The 17316-nt window shown below is 48.2% G+C and overlaps 1 protein-coding gene and 1 non-coding gene across 3 annotated transcripts in view; both read left to right on the forward strand.

The window, feature by feature from the left end:
* Positions 1-10557, forward strand: part of DENND5B (DENN domain containing 5B) — a 123180-nt gene extending 112623 nt beyond the window's left edge. For both annotated transcript variants that reach the window (XM_037514074.2, XM_037514075.2), the window contains 4 exons: positions 862-944; positions 1118-1244; positions 3268-3442; positions 6530-10557. In XM_037514074.2, the coding sequence (XP_037369971.1) occupies positions 862-944; positions 1118-1244; positions 3268-3442; positions 6530-6713 (569 nt within the window). In that variant the 3' untranslated portion in view covers positions 6714-10557. The remainder of the gene's footprint in view (positions 1-861; positions 945-1117; positions 1245-3267; positions 3443-6529) is intronic.
* Positions 10558-12430: 1873 nt separating this feature from the next.
* On the forward strand, positions 12431-12576 carry LOC119248542 (U4 spliceosomal RNA). Its single transcript, XR_005125965.1, has one exon. It is a non-coding gene; the product is annotated as a U4 spliceosomal RNA (small nuclear RNA).
* The last annotated feature ends 4740 nt before the right edge of the window (positions 12577-17316 follow it).

Genomic DNA, 17316 nt, shown 5'->3' on the forward strand with positions numbered 1-17316 from the left:
CAGTTTCCATTTTCACAATTTTTATGCACTGGTGTAGAAAGCACTTGACTTTTACAAAAAGAATGTTTTGTGTGAGAAATTCCTTTAGCAGTGTGCAGTTCCTACATTTCAGAGACTCCAAATGTAGTTGTCCTTTATCGTGTGGTATGAAAATGATATTTAATAGCTAGCCACCTCAGGGAAAAAAAAAAACATTTTTTTTTAACTGTTCTTGGGTTTGAAAGGCAAAACAGTTTAGAATCCTCTTCAAGCCACCACCAAACTCTCCTCTGGGAGCAGGGCCCAGAAGAGCTAGGGGAGAGCAAGGCCTCACCCAGAGACTAACCAGGGAAGGAGGGTCCCCCGCCTCAGGCCAGGTGCCCCTGCACCCCCCATCTTCCCGTTGCTTTAGACACAAAACACACCCCCATGATGGCCTTGCCCAGACTCAGAGTCCATGCCCACAAGGAAGGGGCCTCAGAGGGAATTGGCTACAGGGTGACTGAGAAGTGGTGCTGTGGGCTCCCAGCTCACCCTGCCGACCTGGGGCTACCTCGCCCTTCCTGACTCACACCTGATACCTCATTCCCTTTGCCTGCTGGCCCACGAGATGTATCTTTTCCCAATTTCAGGCTGAGGGAATTCAAACTTGGAAGAAGACAGTTGGTCAAGGTTATGGAGTGCCAAGTGTCAAAGCCGGGATTTGAATCTGGGGGCCCTCCGGGGTTCTTTTCCATGGTGCCCAAGCTCCCCCCCACTTGGGGAGCCCCTGGTGCCACCCACCTGGCCACCTGAGCAAGGCTTCCCACCTGGGGGATGCTGTCGTCCGCATGCTCTGCTCATTTCCCCATCCTGAGAACCAGCCACTGTTTATTGTTTCAGAGCCCAATGCGGGGCAGATCCAAGAGGGAATCGGGGAAGCTGTGAACAACATCGTGAAACATTTTCACAAGCCTGAGAAAGAGGTAAGAGGCCATTAGACTCATCGCTGTGGGGTCCTTCAGGCTGCCCCATATGCCATGCACCCTGAGGCAGCGCCGCCTTGCTTTGTGAGGCCCCAAGCCTGCCTCCCACACCAGTTCTCGGTGTCCTGAGGGCACGGGCTCGTGTGACTGACAGGCCTGTGCTATGCCCACAGAGGGGGAGCCTCACGGTGCTGCTGTGTGGTGAGAACGGGCTGGTGGCGGCCCTGGAGCACGTCTTCCATCACGGCTTCAAGTCTGCCCGCATCTTCCACAAGAATGTCTTCATCTGGGACTTCATAGGTAATGAGACCCATTCTTTTTTTTTTTTTTTTTAATATTAAATTTTATTTTTATATTCCCCCATACAATTGCAAACGCCCCATTCTGACCCCAATCCTTCCCCTCCCGCCCCCCACCCCCCAAAAAGTGTCTCTGGTTCATAGTTTTTTGTTGATTTTGATTTTCACTTTCTTATATTCATTTTCCTGGTCCCTTATTTAAGTTTTCTAGATTCCTGCTATGAGTGAGACCATCCGGTATTTTTCTTTTTCTTTTTGGCTTATTTCGCTGAGCATGATCCCTTCCAGCGCCATCCATGTTGCTGCAAATTGCATGTGTTTATCTTTTTTGAATGCTGAGTAATATTCCATGGTATATATGTACCACATCTTCTTGATCCAGTCATCTATTTTTGGGCATTTGGGTTGTTTCCAAAGCTTAGCTATTGTAAACAGTGCTGCTATAAACATAGGGGTGCAGGTGCTCTTTGGAATGGACATTTCTGTGTCCTTTGGGTAAATACCTAGGAGTGGAATTGCTGGATCATATGGAAGCTCTATGTTTAGTAGGTCCAGAAATCTCCACACAGCTCTCCATAGTGGTTGGACCAGTTTGCACTCCCACCAACAGTGCAGAAGAGTTCCTTTTTCTCCACATCCTCGCCAACATTTGTTGTTGCTAGTTTTTTTAATATGTGCCATTCTCACTGGTGTGAGATGGTATCTCATGGTAGTTTTGATTTGCATTTCCCTGATTACAAGTGATGTTGAACATTTTTTCATATGTCTGTTGGCCATTTGCATTTCCTCTTCAGAGAAGTTTCTTTTTAGCTCTTCTGCCCATTTTTTGACTGGATTATTTTCTTTGTTGTTACTGAGTCTCATCAGCTCTGGTAATGAGACCCATTCTGCCAGTATGCTCTCCAGGGTCCTCTGGGCGCTGAGGCCCAGCAAAGGACCTCACTGAACTGGCTAGTTAGTGGCAAGGAGTGTGCTATTAAAGTAAGTAGCCAATACGCACCGTGCTTGCTTTTCACCAGTCAACAGCTTCTTTTACTTCGCATCCACAGTATTCCACCATTACTCCAAATGTCAGGATAGAAATTCCAGATGCATAAGTAAGCAAAACATACAGTTTCTTGGATGACAAACTTATATTCTGGGCAGGGGGTGGAGGCTGGGGAGAACAAACAGCACAAAAAAACCTAACAAGTTTGCATGCCACCCAGTTTGTTAGGTGATCTTTGATATGGGGGGAAAAAAACAAACAAGGTTAGAGGAAGTGGAGCTGGACTTGCTACCTCAGGAGGGTGGCCGTCGGCGCCGTCACTGTCCCCTCGTGGAGGTGAGCCTGGGAGCTGGGCGCCAGGACCTAGGACCCAGGGCGAGGGCCTAGAAGCCTCCTGCCTTGTCCTGAAACACCTGGGGAGCAGCGAGAGTGGCAGGATGTGGGGAAAGGGCCTGGCTGCCAGAGCCGGACTGGTCTTTATCCTGAATGAAATGGGGAGTTAGGAAAGTCTGGGGGCTGAAAAGTTGTTAACAAGGTCAGACTCCATTTTATAGACATCGCTGCAGCTCTCTCCTGTCCAACATGGTAAGCACACCTAAATTTACTTAATTTAAATCACATTTAAAATGCACTTCCTTAGAGCAACCGTGCTCCTGGCTGGGGCATTGGACCTAGCAGCGGGGTGGGGGGGGGGGGGCTGTGCTAGGCTCTGCAGTCTCTGGTATGCAGTTCTGCTCGAATTCCTGGTTACTTTAGAGGAGTGATTCCTCACTTTATGTTTTGTAAATAAGGCCTAGGCAAGTCATTGATTTCATCTAATTTAGGAATTTCGGGGAGAAAGAAAGGAAAGTGGGCAGAGGCCGGCCCTCAGGAGCTATGCACGCCCTGCTACTTGCTTGTGAAACCAATGACCTTGACCTTGCATAGGCTACCCTGCAAAGTATGACTTGCAGGCTTTCCAGAATCCCCTCAGTGGCCCTGTCTGACTACCACACATTGCCATGTGTCGTGATGTGATTCTGCCTTCCTTCCCCAGAGAAAGCGGTTGCTTATTTTGAAACCACTGACCAGATTCTAGACAGTGAAGATGACGTCCTCCTCCAGAAGTCATCCAGCAGAACTTTCTGCCACTATGTCAGCGCCATCAACACCGCGCCCAGGAGCATCGGGAAGGATGGCAAATTCCAGATCTTAGTTTGCCTGGGAACACGGTATGGACATACTTTCCCTGTCCTTGCTACACAGGGGTGAGCATCTGGGGAGGCCTCGTCCCGCCCCGCCTTGCCCCTCCCAAAGCTCCAGGGGTCCTTCATTCCCAGTGTGTTGGCTGCTTGCTCTGCCTTGGGCAATGTGCAGAGCAGTTCACACACGTGATCTCATCGAATTCACCCTTCCACCCCCACTTCATCACAGTCGCTGCAGGAAGTAGAAGAGCTGATGCCCTCACCTGGAGACAACACAGTGAGGCACAGAGATGCTAACACACATTCCCAAGTCACACAATTCAAAGAGACAGTGGCGCTGAGGTCAGGCCCCACCAAAGCCCAGGCTCGGCCCCTGCCCCGCACGGAGAGCGGCAGGTAGGCAGACAGGGAAGTAGGGACCTCAGCACACACGTACCCACTGCATAGTGCTTGTGGGTGTCAATGTGCTAACTGTGAAATTTCTACTACATAAATATAGTCTCTAAGACTAATTCCTGCCTCTCTTTTATGAAAGGGACACATAGGAGCTGTAAAGTGTGTTGATTTTTAAACAGCTCTCAGAGTTGTGAGAAATGAAGCACAGAGACCTTTAGAAGATTTCTTTCAAGTTCCATGTACAATGTTTATCTCCTTCCAAACCCTCAAGGCCAAGGAGATACTGGGGCGGGGGGTGGGGGGGGGCGGGGGCAGGGAGAGGGGGTTCCTTGCAGCTGCCCTTGTGTGGAAAATGCTGAGGGAATTCAAGGACAGCTTAGGTGCAGTGACAGATAACAGTGTCAGCACTGGTTCAAGAAACAGTGGGCTTGCAAAGTGCACTGTATATTTCTTAATAAAAGTGGCCCCTTGGGCGCAAAGGGTTAAGTGTCAACACTCTGAAACTATCCACAGCCACTGCACCATGAGTTTGATCCCCAACCAGGGAGCTGACCTACATGGCACAGCAGATCCCTCCTGTCTCACCTGCTGCTCCCCTCAGGAGTGGATTTCAATCAGTCTGCCTGTTCTGTTCTCTACTCTGTCTCTGGTGAATCCTTTCACCCCAGCCCCCCGCACCTCTGGCCTATATCCCAATTCTTGTATGCATAAATAAATAAATCTTAAAAATAAAGTAAAAGTGGCCCAATTTCTGCCATTTTTAAAGTTCCTCTTTAAAGATCTTTATCTCCTGTTTTCTCTTTACTATTCTGACTTTATAACCAATGCAGACCCTCTTTCAGTGTAAAAAAAAATCTACTTAATGTTTCTTTGCTTTGATTTTGTTCCTTACTGTTACTGCTGTATAAGATTTTTTGTGTATGTATAGAAGAACTGTGTAAGCCAGAGGTGCAGGAGTGAGAGGATTCACCAGAGACAGAGCAGGGAGCAGAACAGGCAGATTGACTGAAATCCATTGCTGAGGGGAGCAGTGGGTGAGACAGGGGAGATCTGCACCATGTAAGTCTGCTCCCTGACCGGGGATTGAACTCAGGCTGTGGTTGTGATAGCACTGAGACTTAACCCATAGGCCACCAGGGAGGCCCCTGCTGTATAAGTTTTTAAAAAACAGAACAGGCAAACAGTGCCCTCCCTGGTGGCACAGGGTCAAAGTCTCAGCACTAGCAAGCATCGCCAGCTACTATGACCTAAATTCCATCCCTACGAGAGAGCTAACCCACATGGTGCAGCAGACCTCTCCAGACTTGCCCGCTGCTCCCCTCAGCAGTGGATTTCAGTCAGTCTGCCTGTTCTGCTGCCCACTCTGTCCCTGGTGAATCTTCTGACACCCTCCTGTACCTCTGGCCTATACCCTAGTTCTTGTATGCATAGATAGGTAAAAATAAATCTTAAGGGTCTCCCTAGTAGTACAGGGGTTAAAGACAGCACTATTAAGTTATCACCAGCCACTGCAGCACAAGTTCAATCCTAGGCCATCCAGGGAGCTAACCCACATGGCACAGCAGACCTCTCCTGTCTTGCTCGCTGCTCCCCTCAGCAGTGTATTTCAGTAGATCTGCCTGTTCTGCTCCTCACTCTGTCTCTGGTGAATCCTCTCACCCCCCGCCTCCCCCCAACCCCCGCACCTCTGGCTTACACCCCAGTTCTTATATGCATAAATAAATATATCTTTTTTTTAATCTAAAAAAATAAATAAATCTTAAAAAAAAAACAAAAAACAGTGATCTCTACTATGAAATGTATTCATTCTTCCCGAAAGGTCCATCTTTTTTGGCATACCTTGCCAGGGAAGTCTGAATAACACCCCATAGGAAAAAGACAGAAGATGGCATTCTGCCTCTTTTTGAAAAAGGTGACATCAGAATAGAGAATGTCTCCAGTAAGTGGCCAGATTCATTTTTAGAACCTGTGGGTTTTCCCATTAGCTTCATTATCTCATCGCTATATTTTTTTATTTATTTTTTTTAAAGATTTATTTATTTATGCATACAAGAGCTGGGGTACAGGCCAGAGATGCGGGGGGTAAGAGGATTCACCAGAGACAGAGTAGGGAACAGAACAGACAGATTGACCGAAGTACACTGCTGAGGGGAGCAGCGGGCGAGTCAGGAAAGGTCTGCTGCGCCATGTGGGTTGCTCCCTGGCTGGCTGGGGATTGAACTGGTGCTGCAGAGGCTGCGAATTTGCTTCATAGTGCAGTGCTTAACCCCTTGCGCCACCAGGGAGGCCCTTTTTATTTATTTTTTTTTAAGATTTGTTTATGCATACAAGAGCTGGGGTACAGGCCAGAGGCGTGGGGGTGGGGTGAGAGGATTCACCAGAGACAGAGTGGGGAACACAACAGGCAGATTGACCAAAGTACACTGCTGAGGGAAGCAGCGGGGGAGACAGGAGAGGTCTGCTGCGCCATATGGGTTGCTCCCTGGTCAGCCCAGGATCGAACTTGTGCTGCTGAGGCTGCGGACAGCTTCATAGGTTGCATCTTAACCCCTTGCACCACCAGGGAGGCCCCACTGTATCTTTTTAACCAATGAAAGTCCAGCTTGCTGGCTTTGCTTTGCTCTCCTAACCCGGGAACCTGGCTGAATTTGCCCCGTCATCCCCTTGCTCCTTCCGGCTCCCAGAAGGCACGTACTCAGCCCCTTTGTCTGCCCACAGGGACCACCTGCTCCCACAGTGGATCCCGCTGCTGGCCGAGTGTCCCGCCATCGCTCGCATGTACGAGGAGAGCGCCCTGCTGCGAGACCATATGACTGTCAACTCCCTCATCCGCGTCCTGCAGACCATTCAGGACTTCCCCATCGTCCTGGAAGGGTCCCTCATCAAAGGAGTGGATGTGTGACCCCGTGGCTAGGACCTCAGTCCAGACCTTGGTTCCCGAGCCTCCCCCTCTACAGCACCGACTGAACAGCTCACGAGCCTCCCGGGGGAGCGGCCCCCACCGGAACAGCCCTGGCGCTGCAGACAAGGCAAAACACTGTATTGTAGTTCATTTGAACCTGGAATTTAGTATAAAATAGAGTATTTTCATGTGGTAGATGTGTGTAAATATGCTCTCTTCTTGAAGAAATTATATTACTCTAATAAGATACTTTTCTTAGATTGAATATTCCTGTGACTTAAAATTAGTAGCTTAAAAGCATAGGGAGCTGGGGGTGGGGGCAGAGTGGCGCTAGTCAGGAACAAGCCCGGAAACCTGTCAACACAGTGAACCTGCGGCTTCCACGCCTCTGACTGTGAATGTAAACGGCATCATCTACAAGCGGGGCGTCCTCGCTGGTATCTTTTAAGTTACAGATGATTTCATACAATTGAATTGAGTCATTCTCCAGGCTTTTGGGAAAAAACTTCCATCCACAAGATGAAGCTGTAATTCAGATATCTGAGTCCTGACCCCAAGGAGCTTGGCTGAAGAACTGGCAGGAGAACACACGGAGCGCCGAGAGTGTATTACGTGGTGGGATTATAACTTCTTTACACTGTGGAAGATTAGCCCGGACTCACTTCATTCTTGGCATTTTTACTCTTATTATTTGAGGTACTTTGGGGAGATACGAGTTTCACAGTGTTGGCCTCGACATCTGAAGGACCAGAAACAGCAATAGTATCCAGTCCTTTCCTTCACTGTCCTCCCATCAGGAGCCTGCCTGGCGCCCCTCAGGAAAGCAGGGCCATCCAGCATGGGTGCCCCGCCTGCCTCTCCTGCCTGCCTCTCCTGCCCGTCCCCCCAGGAAGTGACAGGAGTGTGGGGTGGAGGAGAGGCCTTCCTGGGCTTGGAACCTTTTTGTGAAGGTGTTTGTTGACTGTGAAAATGAAAATAACAGGAGGGGAAGAAAGAACCAGCCCTCTGTGGGGGTTCAGGGCCAGACTTAGGCCTTCTAAGAGCTGGTGTCAGGGCACAGACTTGGAAAATGAAACGAAAGCAGAGCCTCAGTTGGAGAGAGCAAGGGCTGTGAGTGGCTGCAGCTGGGCGTTTTCTCAGGAAGTCCCATAGATGCGGCAGCTGGTCACCTCAGCCAGGGCTGCTGCCTGACACCCCTCCCCAGGTGGCCTGGGGCTTGGGAGGAAGAGCTGCATTGAGGGAAAAGCAATGAGGAAGGGTGCTGGCCTACTCGCATCAGACCAGTGAACAGAAACCGCGGAAGAACCCACCTAGGATTTATGCTGGTCAGCCTTCCCATAGGCTGTGCTCCTGACAAGCTGGGAAGGCCGACAGAGGACAGTTACAGCCTCCTTGTCTTGTGGGTGGGAACGCATAAGAGATTCAGTGCTGCCCCACAGCTGGCCAGTCACCACACAGGTCTAACTCGCATCTTTCGGTTACACCAGGCTGTGTGAGGTCAGCCTCCAGGACACTCATATCAGTGGTATTTTTACCCTTGGATCTTGATTGACCCAGCTACACAGCTAGGAAACAAGGATCAGCACTCTTTGTGATTATCATGCATAAACATTAATATTCATTTAACAAATTGTTCCCCAGTGATTGAGAAAGGGTATCTCTTGTGAAAACTAAGAGCAAAATTGGATTTGGGAGTCTGCGGATAAATCCATTACTTTAAAAAGTAATAGCCCCCAAAATAGTTAATCTTCCAGTATCCTCCCACTCTGCTTAGCGGGGTGACTGATTTCAGAAGAAAGAAACTCACAGGAACTGACATCCAGGGAGGCCAGGTGCTGCTGGGGCTCCAAACAGCCAGCTTCCACTCCCAGCTCCCAAAGGCACCTCCAGCCCCCATGCCTGGTCCTGGCGGGGGCAAGTCTTGGCCTTTCAGAAGACACTTAGCACTCATAAACAACAAAAGCCCAAAGGGTCTAAGATGATAAACAAGAAGGATATAGCATAAGCTACATCTGGGGCTCACCTGAGATGTCATTATAAAGAAATAAGACTCAGGCCTGTTCTATCTGACCCGGGCTCGCATGTTTTGAGGGCAGCAGTGGAATCCTTGGAGAAAATGTACCGAGCCCTCCAGGGAAGCTGACTTGGGATGACCATACACATGGCCTCTCTGCCCTGCCAACTTTCCAAGTTAGCATTTGGTTCTATGGTCGCACCTCAAGGTGAAAGTAAATGAAAGTCAATTTTAATTGACCCCCCCCCAAACAAACTAAAAGGAATGCTGAGAACCATTACTAGTGTTAGTAGCGTAAGAAGTAGTTTTAAAGTTAATTTGCCACAAACATTACCTCTTGAGTTTTCCAGTGTCCTGGAGGCCTAGTTGGCTGTGCTCCATGGCAATGCCCTCGTTGCTGTGTAGGACCTAAGGCGGGGCTGGTTCACCAGCACCGCAGGCTACGCAGCCCAGTGTGACCTGTGCGTGAGGGGCTCCAGATGGGGAGCTCCAAGCCCTGCCCACCTCCTTCTGCCGGGCCAGAGTTGATACAGAAACCCAAAATTTGCAAAAGTTTGTCATTTCCCTCTAAAATGTACTTTAAATGTTTCATGTTTTTGTCCTTTTGTGACCCTGTGGTGTTTACTTTAGAGTGATATTTTTTTAATCACTTTAATGAGGTTCTGTCGCACTATGTGGATGATATGGGCACTGGACAGCCTGCTTCCTCTTTCAGCAATAAAGCTCTGTTGTTGTAAATGGGTGTGGAAAGGGGGAGAGACTGTCCCTCCCAGCCCGGTGAGCCTGTGCTGACACCTCTAAGACATTTGGAAACATGTGGCCATAGGCCAGGACGAGCTTTGAGTGTCCCTCTTCATGATGAAGTAACTTCTGCTAAGAATTGTGACTTTTCAGTAGACTTTCACTTAGAGAACTGTGAGTATTTTCTCTGTAAGGTTTACAGAAACTAGTCTATCCTCACCTTGCCAAGGGGCTGTCTGAAGCACAGCTGCTTCTTTTTCAGTGTTAACACACCTTCACTACTTGAGAACGGAGGCTTGAGCTCTTCTCTACTTTTATAAAGCGTACCCGGTCTCCCAATCATCCAGGTCTTTTAAAGCTTACAAGTATTTGTTTCTTCTATGAGTATTTCGTCCATGACCATTTAGCATAAAAATACAAATAAAAAATAGCTGACAAGGTAGGGTCCCTTATTCCTACCAAAATGCATTAAGCTGATGTCCAAGCTTTTGGAAGACGGGGCTGATGGGTGTGATGAGAAGACTTATCAGAGCTGACCGTCCTTGCAAGCATACATTTTGATAGGCTTCAGAAAGAAAATGCTGAGCAATTAATACCAGAGTGAAAAAAAATCACAAAATGTGTTCTCATTTGGAGGAATCCAGGGTATCCTTGGGTTATGGGCAGGAATCACATCTAGTCCAGTTACCTGAATGTATGTGTGTGGCGCCTGTCCTTATTCCCAGCACCACATCTGTTCCCAGTAGAGCGGTATGGAAAGGTGTTTCTGTTGTCAAGCCAATGAAGGTGTTCAACATACAGAAAAACTCTGTGCCACGCCTGAGCCATGTAGAAATGTGTCCTGTGTATCTTTTTTTTTTAAAATGAGCATTTCTGCATTTAAATTATATTGTTTTTCTTTGTGTTGTTAACAAAATGCACCATAACTGGATTTTCTTTTCCTCATCTGAACATAATATAAAATGTAAAGAGTATTGTGATATCCTGCACTTTAACATACATATCAGAGAAACTCACCTGGGTTTTTCAGGTTTTGGAGTACATTTAAATATGACTTTTCATGCTTTGTTCTTTACAAATAAAACTGTGGGGTTGATACTTTGTTTTGCTTCATTATTATAGAATCTTAATACTAATTGGTTCTCAAGGCAAGTAATTTCAGAAACTAAAGAGAGAAAACTAAAACCACTATGTAGTAAAAACTGAACCCTACCTCATGCCACACAGAAAAACCAACTCATCGTGGTTTAACAACCTGAAAGTAAAAGGCAAAACAAACTTTTTAGAAGAAAATACAGAATATATTTATAAAATTTGGGAAAGGGAAGGATTGCTTAAACTAGACACTCAAAAATAATTAGCATTGGGCCTCCCCAGTGGCGCAGCGGTTGAGCGCTGGGTTGCGAAGCTGCCCGCGGCCTCTGCTGCCCTGGTTCGATCCCCAGCTGCTCCCCGGCCACCGGAGGAGGGTCCCACATGGCGCGCAGACCCCTCCTGCCGCCCGCTGCTCCCCTCAGCAGTGTACTTCGGTCCTTCTGCCTGCTCTGCTCCCCGCTCTGGCTCTGGTGAATTCTCTCACCCTCCCGCGCTTCTGACTGTACCCAGTGCATGTATAAACAAAAAAACAAACAAATAAATAAAGCATGCCTCTATTAAAAAAAAAAAAAAAACAGAAAATATTTTAAAGAAAAAAAAAATAATTAGCATTATAAGTCATTGTTAAAAACGGAGGGGAGGGGGGAGGGGGACCTCCCTGGTGGCCCAGGAGTTAAGTCTCAGATCTATCACCGCTACAGCCTGAGTGTGATCCCCAGCCAGGGAGCTGACCCACATGGGGCACAGCAGACCTCTCCTGTCTTCCCTGCTGCTCCCCTCAGCAATGGATTTCAGTCAATCTGCCTATTCTGCTCCCCACTCTGTCTCTGGGGAATCCCTCTCTGCCCTGTACCTCTGGCCTACACCCAAGTTCTATGCAAAAATAAAAGAAATTTAAAAAAAGGAAAAAGAAAAACTCTTCCTTCAGTTTGCTGTAATCCACATTCACTGAATAAAACATACTTTTGATTGTCGGAACACAGTTTGTTCCAGCTGTCTGCAACAAATGATGTCTAGATTGAACAGCACCAAACATAAGACACACAGTTTGGCTTCAATAACTCTGCTCCAACAAATTCAAAGAGAGAAATCAAGCTTGTATGCTTCTTGGCCCAACTGAGGACTTAGTAGAGGATGTTTGTAGCAAAGGCCTCTGGTCTGAAAGAAGGGAGAACGGATCTGCCTCAGCTGAGATTAAGTAGTCTCTGCCCAACTGTACATTCTTTGAAAGATACTATTAGGAGAATGCAAAGAGAAGGGACAAACTGGGAGAAAATGCTGACAATCACACACCTGATCAAGGTCTTGTAACAGAATATGTAAAGAGCTCTCAAAACTCAGTAAGAAACAATCCAGCTACAACCAAGGGCAATTAATTTGAATGGACACTTCACCAAAGAGACATGTATATCGAAAAGATACACAAGAAGATACTCAGCATCATGAATTACCTCAAAATGTAAATCAAAGCCCAAATGAGATACCAACACACACTGCCAAGAGTGGTTCCAAGTTGAGGACCCACCACACCACGTGTTGGCAAGGACACCCAGCCACTGGGCCACATGGGCATGAGAAATGCTGCCAGTGGGCATGAGAAATGCTGCCACCACTTTGGAAAACAAGATGGGAGGTTCTTAGGAAGTCTGATGTACATCTACCCTATGATCCGGCCATTCCACGCCTCGGTAATTACTGTGGAGAGAGGCAGGCATACGTCTTCACAAAGATGTGTACGTGACGTTCATCAAAACTGGCACCAACCTACTGGCATCAACAAATGAGTGGATAAGCTACTTGTAGTATGTGCTCGCAATGGTCTATTACTCAGCAATAACATAGATGAATCTCAAAGTACTCAATGGGCAGCTTTGCGCAGTGGCAGTATCGTAGACATTGAGGTTTATCCGAGGCGCGATTATTGCTAATTGAAAACTTTTCTCAAAGTACTCAATGGGGGGAAGACTCCCAAGCAAAAAGTGAATGGAATCAAACAAAAAATACCAATAATTCATGCTGACAGATCTGTTGTTATCTGGACTGAAGGGGGGTTGGGGAATGGGATGACAACCAGGCAGCAGGAACCTCTGCAGGGGACAGATACATTCATGACCTTGACTGCGGAGAAGGTTTGTTTTTTTTTTTTAAGACTTTTTTTTTTTTAAGATTTATTATTTTTTTTTAATTTATTTGTACAAGCACTGGGTACAGTCAGAAGCGCGGGAGAGGGAGAGAATTCACCAGAGCCAGAGCAGGGAGCAGAGCAGGCAGAAGGACCGAAGTACACTGCTGAGGGGAGCAGCGGGCGGCAGGAGAGGTCTGTGCGCCATGTGGGACCCTCCTCTGGTGGCCGGGGAGCAGCCGGGGATCGAACCAGCGCTGCAGAGGCTGCGGGCAGCCTTGCAACCCAGCGCTCAACCGCTGCGCCACCGGGGAGGCCCTGCGGAGAAGGTTTTGCAGGTAAGAATTCAAGTCCACACTTAACCAAAATCATGAACTTTAAATGTGAAACATATTGAATATCAATTATTCTTTTTTTGGGGGGGGGCATAGGAGAACTGGGCTGTATGCCAGGGGTGTGGTGTGGGGGGTGAGAGGATTCACCAGAGACAGAGTGGGGAACAGAACAGGTGGATCGACTGAAATACACTGCTGAGGGGAGCAGCAGGTAAAAAGGGAGAGGTGTGCTACATCCTATGTGGGTCAGCTCCCTGGTCAGGGATCCAACTCAGGCCATATAGGTGAGAGCACTGAGAGTTGACCCCAGGCCATCAGGGAGGCCCCTCCTCTCATTTTAGTAATCTTTGCTGTGCCTTCATTTTTTACATGCTTGTTCATTTTCAATGTACATAAAAAAATTAAGCTACTAATTCTTTGCTGTATATGATGTAAATGTTTCCTTGCTTTTAATACATGCTATTTTTTGTTGCACAGAAAGTTTTAGTTTTCAAATATTCAAACTCATTATCTATCCCACACCCCATGGAACAGGTCCTGGAGCTGGGGCCCTTTCACTTGCCTCTGTGAACCTCACCTGTGTCCTCATGGAAATGTAAACTCCACCCAAAAAGAAGTTTTTGACTTTTTTTTTTTTTTTTTTTTTTTGGTGGGACCCTCGCAGGCGGCCGGGGAATGAACCGGCGCTGCCGAGGTTGCGGGCAGCCTCTGCAGCGCAGCGCTCAACCACTGCGCCATCAGGGGAGGCCCCCAAGGACTTTTTGACTTTTGTTAACTGCTCTGGGAGTACAGCTGATACAGAGTGAGCACCCGATATTTATTATTTTTTTTTAAGATTCATTTTTTTATTTATGCATACAGGAAATGGGATGTAGGCCAGAGGTGTGGGAGGTGAGAAGATTCACCGGAGACAGACTGGGGAGCAGAGCAGGCCAATCTACTGAAATCCACTGCTGAGGGGAGCAGCAAGCGAGACAGGAGAGGTTTGCTGTGCCCTGTGTGGGTCAGCAATATGGCCTGGGACGAAACTCAGGCTGCATAGCTTAATAGCGCTGAGACTTTAGCACCTGTGCCACCAGGGAGGCCAGGACCGGACCTTTAAAGAAACAAGTCTACAAAGATAAAATAGAAAAATTATTTACTTCATTAATTCAGAATGAACTGATCTTCATATCTCTTGGTCTAGAACAATGACAGGCATGCAGCAAGAGATCAAGAAATGTTCACATCTCTACACATCTACCAAGACACCACTCTATGAAAAAGCCTTGCCTCAAAGTCTCCACCCCATCCCGGGCTGGTTAAGCCATTCCCTTCCTACCTGCAGGATCACTGCTGTCCTCTTCTGCTCTCCCCAACCTTGGGCAGCTGTCAGCAACTGGAAGAACCCAGGAAAGCCATATCTACTGTCCCCAGGAAATCACCCCCAGACAGTGCTGTCGACGCCAGGGACTCACTAATCTGAATTTTTAGTTTCACTTTCTCCCAGAGGTGAACTCCCCGCTACAGTCAATCTGGAACTCAAGATCTGAAACAGTCCTTCCTTTATTTTGTCCCATTATTTAATATTTTTAAGATTTTATTTAATTTTGCATAGAAGAACTGGGGTGCAGGCCACAGGTGTGGAGGGGGTGAGAGGATTCACCAGAAACAGAGTGGGGAACAGAACAGGTGGATCTCCTGAAACCCACTGCAGAGGGGAGCAGCTGGCAAGACAGAAGAGGTCTGCTGCCCCATGTGGGTCAGCTCCCTGTCCCGGATCAAACTCAGGCCCTAGGGGTGACAACACTGAGACTTAACCGGTAAGCCACCAGGGAGATCCCCTGAACCATTAGTTAATATAAACAGGTCCTAAAGTTTCAGGCACCACAAGCTCTTGGATATCAAGTATTGATGGAGGTGACTCCCATTTGAATCTGTTCCTTTTACCATGTGTGAAGTAGCTCTCCAGATGTCTCTTGGTAAATTAAAGGTTTCACTGAGTTTAATCATGGGAATTCATAGGATCGCTAGATCATGCTAACTGAAATGTCAGCATTTAGGTTTAGATTGGACTCCTTGGTGCAAGAGAACTAAGACTTGGGCCTCCCCAGTGCGCAGCGGTTGCGCGCTGGGTTGCGAGGCTGCCCGCGGCCTCTGCGGCGCCGGTTCGATTCCAGGCTGCTCCCCAGCCACCGGAGGAGGGTCCCACATGGCGCGCAGACCTCTCCTGCCGCCCGCTGCTCCCCTCAACAGTGTACTTCCGTCCTTCTGCCTGCTCTGCTCCCCGCTCTGCTCCCTGCTCTGGCTCTGGTGAATTCTCTCACCCTCCCGCGCTTCTGACTGTACCCAGTGCTTGTATAAACAAAACAAACGAACAAATAAATAAATAAATAAATAAAACATGCCTCTATAAAAGAAAAAAAAAATTAAAAAAAAAAAAAAAGAGAACTAAGACTTTTGTGTCCATGAGTAAAATATGTCTGTGTCACCTAGAAAAGTAAAGCATATGTTTTAGACACTAAAAATAAAGAAGCTGCCTTTTTACATTCCAGAATTAAGAGATTCCTCCTCCCCCAGGCCAGAGCAAGCCTCAACAGGTCACAGGAACTCTCCAGGCTGATCCGCAGGAGGGTTGGAGGTGAATGGGCTGTTCCAGCCCAGCCTTCTGAGTTGTGAATCGCTCTCCTTTGGGGAGGAGGTACAGTTCAGATGGGGGAAGGGCAGGGACGGGGGAATTCTAGCTGGATCAGAGGCCAGAGTAGGACATAGATCATTTACACACCCTGACCCACCCCACCAGCCTGCTCCATGGTGTGATTTCTTCATCTCAGTCTCCCTGTGGGGAGGCAGCAAACTTTTACCTGCCTTCTGCAGCAGCAAAAGGGGGTTCAGTGGGATGCTGTCCTCAGCGCTTTCAAGAAAAGGGGAAGAAGGGGCCTCCCTGGTGGCAGAGGAGTTAAAGACAGTGCTATCAAGCTATCATCAGCTACTGCAGCTCCAGTTAGATCCCCAGCTTGCCAGGGAGCAACCCACCTGGTACAGCAGACCTCTCCTGCCTCACCCGCTGCTCCCCTCAGCAGTGTATTTCAGTAGATCTGCCTGTTGTGCTCCCCACTCTCTCTTGTGAATCCTCTCACCCCCTCACCTCTGGCCTGTACCCCAGTTCTCGTATGCATAAATAAATCTTTAAAAGAAGGGGGGAAGAGGGCTAGTGGGGAAATGAAAAGCCCTGGCCTGTGACTGCCTGTGACTGTGCATCAAGTTGTCACCTCCTGAGTAGACAGCAGAGACAGCCCACTTATGGGAAGGCCTGAGCCCTCGGGAATGTGAAACTCCACCCAAAAAGGACAACTCAGCACTGTCCACCCAGAGTGCCCAGTGACTGCGAGCAGAGTTGTGAAACAAGTAGGAGGAAACTGCTGGGGGCCTGGCCTCTGTGGGGAGTTGGAGGGGTGGAAGAGGGATGTCATGGGGGAGGGGTGGGCTAAGCCCACCAGACTTCTCAATGCCCAGTCGCCACAGGACTTAGCCTTCCAGCACTCTAACCCCTGCTACCCACTGTGAAGTGGGGTGACATGAATGTGGAGTTTGTGGAGTTCCTTCAGGACATCCTTTCTCCCCAATACCTACACGCACCCCCACCCTGTGTCCTGGACCCCAAAGTTGCAATGTCACCCCCTCCGAAGCCATGGGTTGTGTCTAGGAGTCAAAAGTGTCGGGGCTGGGCAGGGAGAGCCACCAGGAGGAAATGCCTACATTTGCTAAGTGCTTACGGTTGGGGGAGAGGGGGGTGACTGTGTTACCTGCTTCCCTCCAAATTAATATGAACTGTTTTTATTTTTTTCCCTTTCATTAATTTTTTGAAATATTTTACTTTGTTCATTTTGGCCAGTATTCGGTTTCTCCCCTCTGATGTAGTTCCCATAAATCTCCCACCACCACAGCACTCGTGACCATCACCATGGAAATCTGTGTGGAGGACCCCCAAATTATTAGAAATGGAACGTGAACTGTTTTAAATTTCTTTACAAGATCATGCACTTTAGAAACTGCCTCTTGCAGGGGGCTGGGAATGCATTGATTTGTTTACCCAGCCAAACCCTGATGGGGGCAGTGGCGGCTCCCTGCCGGCCTAGAGCTGCAATGGAGAGGAGGGTGTCCTCTCCCCTTCTCAGTGAGGGCTCTGCTACCAGGAGCCTGTGTTCCTAAATCCCTGACTGCCTCTCCTGGTGGCATCCCTGGGACACTTTCCTAGAGCGGGGTCTCTGGGTGAGGCATATACCTACTGGGACTCTGGACTCAGGCCTTGCAGCA

Source organism: Talpa occidentalis, unplaced genomic scaffold (genome assembly GCF_014898055.3).
Source record: "Talpa occidentalis isolate TD23 unplaced genomic scaffold, MPIMG_talOcc4v2.1 talOcc4.16, whole genome shotgun sequence".
Lineage (NCBI taxonomy): Eukaryota > Metazoa > Chordata > Mammalia > Eulipotyphla > Talpidae > Talpa > Talpa occidentalis.